This window comes from Bos indicus x Bos taurus, chromosome 13 (assembly GCF_003369695.1).
Source record: "Bos indicus x Bos taurus breed Angus x Brahman F1 hybrid chromosome 13, Bos_hybrid_MaternalHap_v2.0, whole genome shotgun sequence".
Classification (NCBI taxonomy): domain Eukaryota; kingdom Metazoa; phylum Chordata; class Mammalia; order Artiodactyla; family Bovidae; genus Bos; species Bos indicus x Bos taurus.
In genome coordinates, this window is record NC_040088.1 from 21,221,548 (window position 1) to 21,231,855 (window position 10,308).

A 10,308-nucleotide genomic window follows, 5' to 3' on the forward strand; every position below is an offset into this window, starting at 1 on the left:
GCAGCCTATGGGGGGAGGGCGGGGGCAGCAGAGAGCCAAACTCACGTGTTGAGCCACTTTTTATTTCACCTGTCAAAATCTCTTCTTTCAGGGTCGAAAACTTTTATTAAAACACAAAAGGATGTACACTTTACAAACCATTTCATTGTCAGTGCGAGTTTTTTCAAAATTTCACACACAAAATGTCACCGATGCTGAAAAACATTGTGCTTTTTTTTTGAACCAAAATTGTTTAACTGATGAAACCTGGCCTCCAGAGGCAACAGTTGCTGGAACTGGGCACTCTCCCACTCTTGCTGGCTCTGGTATCCTGCTGGCTTCTACAGATCCAAGTAATTTTTCCTGGCTCAGAAGGGATCCCAGGGAAAAAATCCTCACTCATCTCCTAACTGAGGCAAAGAAAAGCTCCGCAGACCATGCAGGGCCTGGAGGAGGACACTGGTCTCAACTCCTGGCCCTTGGCCTCCTGATCACAGCACTTCTCCTTCGTTCCTCTTGATAAAGGTCAGAAAAGGGCTCCAGTCACATATTCCCTTTATATATTCAGTCCCCCCACTTGCATGCTTGAGCCTGGCTTAATTTTATAATAGTCTACACTACAGTTTGTGAATCATCCATGAAGGTTGTCTTAGAAACCCATCTTTGTCCCTGCTGGAAACTAGTAAGAGCCATAAAGACAGCTTTGTTAAGACCTAGCCTGGTGGACTGAACCTCACTAGCGGCTTCCCAAATCTCATTCTCCCACTAGAAATGAAAATTAAAGACATCAGCAAATACAGTAAACTGCTCTTTCTCCTCTCCTTCATACCTGCATCCACCCTATCCTCACCAATTCCTACAGACTGAAAAATATTCAGTCGTCCAGGAAGAAGGGAAAAATTTTTTTTGAATTTTTAAGGTAAGATGTCTTACAGAGTATCAAACAGCTAACACATCACTCTGTAATTCTAAGTCTCTCAATACCATTTCTGAAGTTCTAGGCTTTGATGGCTAACTTGCTTTGCTCTTCCTATGATCACAAGATAAAGATCTGTCTCTTTTTTTTTTTCTCATCCTACCCCCAGAAACATGTTTGTGAAGGCTACGTTCATTTTACATTTCAGAACCTCGGAGCCTCCAATTCAAAAGAAATATAGGTTATTTTAATTTTTTAAATTTCTTTATGTATATATACATAGTCCTGGAATAAGGGCCCAGAATTCCAACTCTAAGGTTAGACCTGCTTATCTAGATAATGAATTTAGTGAAGCAACCTGACCACAACCTCAACAGAAAGCTGTGCGCTAGGCTAAGGTAACACTGCTTTCCAATTCAGAAAAGGGAAACAGACCTTCACAAATTTTAGCTACTTAACAATCTGGCTGAAGGCATGTGCGGTAACAGTCAAGTTCAGTGTAAAAGCACAGAATACTTCTGTGGGCTTTCCTTCAGAAAAGGACTCTGCGTACTCAAGTCTCAGACGTGAAAACTGACAAAAGAGCAGCAAGTGTCAGAAATACACATGAACTCATCAGGTTTTAAAACGTTGTAACTGGAATGTATGAATTCAAAACTACAATATAGGCCTGATTTTAAATCAATGGCAACAGTGCCAGACCAGCAAAATGACTGGTGATTCAGGAACACTGACCACAGACAGGCTCAGGCTCAGGCTCAGCTTGGCTCAAAGCAATCACTTCCACTCTGCTGACAGCAGTCAGATTTGGGTCACCCACATACCAGCAAGCTAATCTGATCAAGCTGATCAGGCCTAAAGCTGAGGTTTTGTTTGTAGACTATGCTGAACTATGGGTAACCTTCAGAAAAGGAGTTCTTCATACCAAATCTCATAAAACAATCCTTAAAGAAAAATTTCCCTAGACTTATCTTGGTTATAGCAAAAGGAAACGGCTTCCTTTCCAACACCTTATTATATCCTAAAGAAAACACTTATCTTTAAATCAATGAATCTGAATTACTGAATCACCGAATCTTCATTCAAAAGAAGAAGGTGAAAGGTGTGTTTAGACCATTATTTCACTTGGGGGGAAAAAGGGATGAAAATGATAGTCCCAAAAGAAAGGAGCTGCACTCATCAATCGCCCAAGCTGAAAAAAAAAATTAGTACTTGTTACATATAATTTTACAAAATACTCAAAGCCTATCTAAGAATCGCCTGCCTGAATTCTCAGGATACAAAACCCCTGGCCTAAGCTTTTCTGATCCATAAGCTTCAAACTGGATCTGAAGAACCAAGCAGTGCTTTCTAACGCTGTGGTTACCTTTTCTGGTTCTCAGCTCATTCTGATGCCAGCAAGCACCAGGTGAGGGAGGCGCTGCAGTCACCATTGTCATCCTTGTTCTGCAAGTCAGAACAAGCGATCAATTATTAATAACGTAAAAGTCACAAAGCTAGAAGCAATCTACAAGAACTCTAACCTGACACCCCCTGCCAGCTACATTTGCGCTCGCAGAGATAAGGGTTACGACCAAAATTAGCTCTGAAGACTACATTAAACCAGGTCATCTGAGGCACATAGTAAAATGCAGATTTCTAATCGCCTAACTCAGAATCTCTGCCAATTGGACATCAGAAATTTTATGTCAGTCAAGTTTCACAGGTGATTTCTGAAACCCGTCAGTCTGAGGACCACCAGCACGAGTGAGTCCTAAATCCAAACCCAGCCATCTGTTTACCCATCCCTCACACAGCACAGGCCTTGCCAAGCAAACCAAGCAGCTTATCCAAGACCACAGCACCCATGACCTAACCTAAATGAGACCCATTTCAATGCTACACGCCTCAGCCGAAATACCCAGGCCCATGGACTTACTAGGTCAGAAGTACACACAGTATCAGCTTCACTCTTTCCAAGGTAACTTCTCAGCTGACAATACTCAACATTTTATTCACAAACTCCATGCACTCCTGGACGTATCTTCTTATAGATTATCAACACACATGGTATCCAATCCCTTCTGAAGGTGTGTAACATTTCAGTGAAGGCATCATACTGTTAACTTCTACAGGAAGTAACATGGAAGTAATTCTAGTGAAAATCATGAAGTTTGGTTTACAAATCATCCATAACTGTGGTCGGTACCCTAAAAATCATACTGAAAACTACCTTCTGCCCATTTAACTTTTATTTCATACTGAAAATAGCAGCACCTCACCTTCTGAACTCATTTCTTAGAGTATAGAATTTTTAAAGATGATTTCGGATTGTTACAGATTGGCTGTGTTTACTGACTTTGAAACACACTTTCAGGGGAAAAAATAAAACAGTACTGCCCCATGGTATCCACCAAGCTTGTCCTGTAGATTTTCTCTGAAGGAAACAGCCTGAAGTAGCTCCATGGCATTGAGGCCAAGCCCTGCACTTCTGAAAGCCCTCCCACAGTAACACAAAAGTGAGGAAATGTCAGGAGGCTTAGAAGCATACTGTTTGAATGGAGAAAAAAGAAACGGCCTTAGAAATAAGCACGTCTGAAAAAAACAGTGAAGGATTTCAAAAGATCAGCCCTAATTTAAGGAAGATGCATGGCTACCTTATCATTTGAACCTAAAAGAATATACCCAGGGCAAGACAAATTTCAGAAGACATGACACTCTTGAAATACAGAATTTTATTTAGAAACTGTTTAAAAGTAGAAAAAAACCCTGTCAAGAAAGACCAGGTGGAAAATGGGTTCCCAACAAAATGGAATTTTAGGGCAACAGAAGTCGAAAAGGCCACAAAAGAGAAACAGCACCACTGCTGTTTGAACAGCGGCTAGCTACTTGCATTTTTTGGCATTGTTAATCACTGAATCTGGGTTTTCCTCTGAATTCCACACAGAGCATGCACTACACAACAATTTTATCATAAAATACCTGCTTGCTACACACATTTCAGGACAAGCTACCACCAGAAACAAATCAATACAAATACATCAGGGGCTGAACAATCTCAGTAGTGGGTGACACACACGTTGCAGAATTCTGCCAAACAAAGGAAATGAGTCGGCTGTGAGCAAAGCAAATGAGGGAGCTAAGGAATGAAATATTTTAAATATTAATAATTAATTCAGACATGGTACTATATTTTCTGCAAAAGAAAATTAACATTTAGTAACACACTAACATTTTTATCTCCAAAGAGATTAGTGCACTGGCAAAGTATTCCGATAACAGTGGAGGGCTGTGGACAGCAGGTACCGAAAACACCCAGCCTTGCAGATCCCAAGGGAGTGGTGGCCTTCACTGATCACTCCCTTTGCCAGAGGTCCAAAAAGAACTTGCAGTATGATCACCTGCCTGCTGAACTTCCACTCTAAGCAGCAAATTTTAAGGAGCCAAAGAGGAGTCCCCAGTGGGCAAGGGGAGCAGAGAAGAGGAACATGTTACATGTAAACTTAAAAGACAGTAAAACGGGACACAGCCCCCATTCAAATCCCAGAGATGTGGGCAAGTCCCCAAAAGCAGTTGTTAGGTTTAAAAACTGGACACACCTCATTTCAAAAAAAAAAAAAAACACGCACAGTACACAGAATTATCAGGGATAACTGGAAAATCACCAGAGAAATGCTCAATGAAAATCAAGCTCTTTGACTCAGACCTCTCAGGCCTGAAACACACCCTCTATTCATCCAGGCAACAATGCCTCTTGCTTCTTAACAGGCATGCTATTGGTCAAGGTCATCAAAATGGCTTACAAAATAACTTTTCAAATTTTGCTTTTGGGCCAACGTCTGGGCTTATGAGGATCAAGCAGTCCTGCGAAGGCTGGGAACAGCAGGTCCCAAAGGCTCCAGGTTCCAGCCCTTCCTTCCCAGACACAATGTCAAACACACATTTTATATTTTGAAATATGGAAGCATCTTTTAAATACTCTTAAGGCATTTATTTATTAAAACGTTCTCTGCCAAGATTTCACATTAACTTAAAATTCAAATCAGTCTTTACATTTCTCTACTGAGGTCTCCACCTTCTCCAGCTATCAGTGCTACCAGCATCCACAAAGCGAGCCCATGGTCAGCCTCTTTGTTCCCTGGGTGAACAACTAGATGTTAATACTGCTCTGCTACAAGGTAAACGCTCCTAACTCAAACTTATTGGAAAAGGAGTGAAACTTCTGCAAAGTGCACTTTTAGAAGAGGTACTTTTGCTTATGAAAAGAAACCAGTGAGTCCTCTAAGAATAATAAAAGGGAGTATTTTACAGTTAAGCACATGATTTGGAGTGAAGAATTCAGATGTTGCTCGGCTGGTCCAGGCTATTAATACTCTTCCTGTTCCTCCTGTGGGCCCCCTTCATCAGGTATCACGAAGCCTTCCTGAAATGGGAAGATGGGAGGGGAAAGCTATTATTCAACGCTGAATGAAAGACCAGTTTCTACTGTGGGTTCCCTTTCCTCATATTTAAAGCCTCTCAAAGTCAACGGTTCTTCCTGTCTCTACCACACACTTGGCATTGAATGGCACAAGACCAAGTGACTGCTTTTCTATTAGTTAGGCAGTGGAACCACATCGCACAGAAGGACAAAACTGAGCACAAACTCACCCGCACGCTGTTCAGGGTGATGGATGTGTCCACTGTCTTGATGATGGCAATGATGTCATACATCAAGTTGTCGTTAAACCAACCGAACCTCAATAAAGCTATTTAAGAAAACTGACCCTCAAAAATCCCTGAAGTCACCGTAATAGTACCAGATCATCTCCTCTCAATAACCTGTCCACATTGCCAGCTTTTCCTTCGTGCCTTCTTTTGACTGCACTTAGGTACCTGCATCCCCTTTAGGAGAAGGGGACGACAGAGGATGAGATGGTGGATGGCATCACTGACACAATGGACATGAATCTGAGCAAGCTCCAGGAGATGATGAAAGACAGGGAAGCCTGGTGTGCTGCAGTCCATGGGGTCGCAAAGAGTCGGACACGACTGAGTGACTGAACAAGAAGGAACCTGCATGCTACTGCAGGTGCTGTGGGTGGTCTGTTTACCCACAACTAACTAGGCTGACCAAACATGAGAGGCATGGGAAACCTCGGATGTGTGGCTCCCACCTCACACACACTCCAGACATCTGGTATGAGCTAATGGCTGCTGCTGCTGCTGCTAAGTCGCTTCAGTCGTGTCCGACTCTGTGCGACCCCATAGACGGCAGCCCACCAGGTTCCCCCATCCATGGGATTCTCCAGGCAAGAACACTGGAGTGGGTTGCCATTTCCTTCTCCAATGCATGAAAGTGAAAAGTGAAAGTAAAGTTGCTCAGTCGTGTCCATCTCCTAGGGACCCCATGGACTGCAGCCTACCAGGCTCCTCTGTCCATGGGATTTGCCAGCCAAGAGTAGTGGAGTGGGATGCCATTGCCTTCTTAAAACACTTAGACTCCCCCTTCACCCACCATCTATTGTTTAAACTAAACCTCTATGGCTAAATTTACTCAACATATGACTCCACTAAAACAATACTCGGACTAAACCCAAAGACACCTGTATCTTCATTAACTCTGTCTGCATTATCTGGTATATAGCAAGCCTGAAACACAGGTTTATTGAACAAATTATCAACTTTTCAGTCATCAGTCTTAACACCCCCAAATTCACTTAATACGTTTAGAGGATAGTGCTAATAACATTAATGTTACCTTATATTTGTATATGGCCACATACTGTGAAACACTTAGGCAAGACACATACTATAGCTTGACCCTCAAGACCCTGCTGGGCATGGCAGAATTATTAATAATTATAGCCATTAAACAGTGGACAGAGCAAAATGTCAAATCCTAAATCCAGGGAAAATGAGTTTTCCCTATTCAGCTGCCGAATACACATGACTCCCAAGAGATCTGACCACAAGAGAGTGTGGAGAAATGGGAAGCGGGCACACTCCAGCGTGGGAGGAAAAAGGCACCTCTCACAGCTGTGGGCAGCAGACCTCAAACAGGGCCGTGTGCCTAACCCTCCAGGGCACACCTGGGGCATAGGAAAAAGAGGCAGCAACTCGGACCAAGGGGTCCACGCTGAGTGGGGTGGAGGCGGGGATGGCAGGATTAAGAGCACTTGGTGGCACTCGTGACCTACCAGTGGCCACAAGCTACAGAAGCAGGGCAGCCCGCCACCTCACTGTCCCTTGAGACCTCAAAGCAGAAGCTGAAGTGCCCCCCTCTGGCTGACTCTTGAGGGTCAATGATGAAGTCTTTAAATGAATGCTATGCTGAAACACAACAAGCATCAGTACTGAGCTTGCCAAAAACCACCACATAAAATGTATTTTCTCTTAGGTGGCAAAATGGCAAGAAAACATCCCCAAGTCAGCACATACGTCTGTGGCGTAGAGAATGTCCACAATCCTCTGCAGCACAGGGTTGTTCTCCCCCTCGTTCTCCTGGCAAATCAACTCAATGTTCCTCAGCTTTCCAAAATAGAAGTCTCTCTCCTTCTCCAAGTCTTCCACAGTCAGCTTCAATACATTGACCTGCACAAAACATTAGAAAGGGTCAGACACCTGGAATTCATACACCAACAACACATCAGATTAAACCTCCAACCCGGAAGGAGATGTGTGGTCTTTCATCAAATTCCCTAACAAGGACAAAACTCCCATTTTAATTTGATGTCAATTTTCTTCAGCTCCAGATCAATACCATGGGCTGATTCATGGCACTCTGACTGTAACAATCCCTGCAAAAGGACAGGCTACATGAGGAAACATGTAGGTATTTCTCAGAGACTAAGATAAGATCAAAGAGAAAAAGGCATGGCTGCTGAGACAAATATAGAAAAAGAATCCACAACCTGGCCCAGCAGAGTGGCTGCCAATTATATACTGAGTCCATACCAGGACACTTGGTCAGTTAATCCAGGTCTTTCTGCAAGCTGAAGTCAACGGTAAGGCAGGGTCTGGTCCAAGAGAGCAGGATAGAAATGATGAGCAGGAGGGCAAGACTATTTAAAAACAACTAATACTGGCCAAAGATAGCTAGCACTGAGGGGCACCTGGGCATAGAAACTCAATAGTTATTTTTCCCCCCAGTATGTTGGGGCTAGGGTGTGATCCATGACTAAAAGAAAAGCATCCTCTGATGAGAGGGTCCCTGCGTCACTCTCTCCCTCAAGACAGTCTCAAAAGGGAGAGACAAGGGCAGAGGAGAGGGGCACACCCCACCATATTCCACCCCTAGCTCCCTGAGCATATCATCAGCTCACCACTCATGCCACAGGATCTTCCAGGAGCCTCACTGAGGGACTCTAATTTCCACAAAGAGGCAATGACAAAACAAATCTCAGTGAATGGGTCAGGACTCTGTTCAGCCAAGAATAATAAAAGTCATAACTTTTATTATGTTATCATAACATAATAATAACAATACCATAACAACTCTCACAGTCCAGTGTGTCTTCATTCCAGAATACTCAACCATGACTCTCACTGAATGCAAATTACATGGCAAATGGTACAATATATCTTCTCAGGCCTTACAGGCTAGGGCCCCATGGAAAGCCCAGCCAGGGAATCAAAGGTGCAGCTGCTGAGAACAATGTGGGTAGTGGAATTCTGAGAGCCAGAGGCACTACAGGAACCTAGTCCACCTTCTGAACGTCTAGTTACTAAAACAGCTCATCCAGCTTCCCCACAGCCTGATAAAGAAGCCAGGCCCAACCAAAGGGATCAAGTCCTGCTCCCTCACAACCTGCAGTTGAGAGGCATCAGAGATGAGGAGCAGGTGACTGGAACCACCAGGACCATTTTGTCAAAGACTTAATTTCAATGTTTGCCATCAAAGGCCTGAACAGACCGATCCAGAATCAAGGCTCTAGAAACAAGGTTCTAGACACTCTCACTAAAGGAATTTAGCAACCACAGGAATCACTTTAAAAAATAACTGTGGGGCCTCCCTGCTGGCTCAGCAGTAAAGAATGGCCTGCCAACGCAAGAGACACAGGTTCGATCCCTGATCCAGGAAGATCCTACATGCTGCAGAGCAAGTAAGCCTGTGCTCTGCAGCAAGAGAAGCCACTGCACTGAGGAGCCCACACGCCCAACAAGAGAGTAGCCCTTGCTTCTGAAACGAGCGAAAAGCCCACAGAGCAACACAGACCCAGCAAAACCAAAAACAAATAATTTAAAAATAAATGAATAAAAATAGTTGAAAGTTTCAATAAAGTACTAACACCACCTAGTCGCCTGCAAAACAAAATAATTCATCCACCTCCACTCTCCCCACCCCTGCTTTAAATGCTGTTTGTAGCCTTTCCTTAAACTATCAGTTACTCCCGAAGTGGAGGGGGAGAAGGGGACTAAAGGATCAGAGGTGACTATCCCCAGCAGTGAAAGCTGCTTGGATCTTCGGCCCAAGGTCCATGAGTGAGAAGAGGCCCGTAATCACGAGAAGGAAAGGGAAGCACTTGGCGCGGCGCGGCAGCCTGGAGCCCACTCGTACACGCACGTTACACCGGCGCCTCCCTCGTAAGCCCACTGAAACCTCCTTCCACCTATACATCACCCAGGGCGCCAGAAACCAGCCCGACAGGCCCCACCCACAGGCCAAGGCAGCAGCCCTCCCTGACATCCCTCAACAACCATGAATCCACAAGAAACAATCCACAAGCATACAATTCTCTTACAGCGAAGTAATAGCTGGAACCCAGGAAGCCCAAGGAGAATGTTTTCGACCTGGCACTGGCCGATACGGTAGCTATGAGCCACAGGTGGTGTTCTGAGCACTTGAAATGTAGCCAGTGCAATTGAGACAGGCTGTAGCTATCAAATACACACTGGATTTCAAAGACCCAGTACAGTGTTCAAATGTAAAACATCTCACTGATAACTATTTATAATGATCACATCAGAATGCTAATACTTTAAATATATTGAGTAATGTGTGTTATTAGAATTAACCTGTCTCTTATTACAATTTTTTTCAGTGTGACTACCAGAAAACTTTCAGTTCTATATACGTATATCTCACATTTCCAGTTTACATTTTATTTCTACTCAATAGTGTTGCTTTGGAACAGTACATTTCTCCCAAATGACGTAAGAATGTGGAATCGGGCTTCCCTGGTGTTCCAGTGGTTGCAGTGCAGGGGACACCAGTTCAATCCCTGGTCTGAGAAGACCCCACATGGCTTGGAGCGACTAAGCCCATGTGCCATAAGCACTAAAGCCTATGTTCTAGAGTTTGTGCTCCACAAAAGAGAAGCCAACTGCAACAGGAAGCCTGTGCACCTCAACTAGAGAACAGCCCCAGCTCTCCGCAACTAGCGAAAACCCACGCACAATACTGAAGACCCAGTGCAGTCAAAAATAAAAATTACATTTAAAAAAACGAATAT

At 43.9% G+C, this 10,308-nt stretch overlaps 1 protein-coding gene across 2 annotated transcripts in view; it reads right to left on the bottom strand.

Annotated features, from left to right (window-relative positions):
• Positions 1-1,037: 1,037 nt before the first annotated feature.
• The window catches only part of MAPRE1 (microtubule associated protein RP/EB family member 1), a 30,601-nt gene continuing 21,330 nt past the window's right edge, over positions 1,038-10,308 (bottom strand). For both annotated transcript variants that reach the window (XM_027558802.1, XM_027558801.1), the window contains exons 6-7: positions 7,295-7,447; positions 1,038-5,297 (exon numbers count right to left, since the gene is read on the bottom strand). In XM_027558802.1, the coding sequence (XP_027414603.1) occupies positions 5,241-5,297; positions 7,295-7,447 (210 nt within the window). In that variant the 3' untranslated portion in view covers positions 1,038-5,240. The remainder of the gene's footprint in view (positions 5,298-7,294; positions 7,448-10,308) is intronic.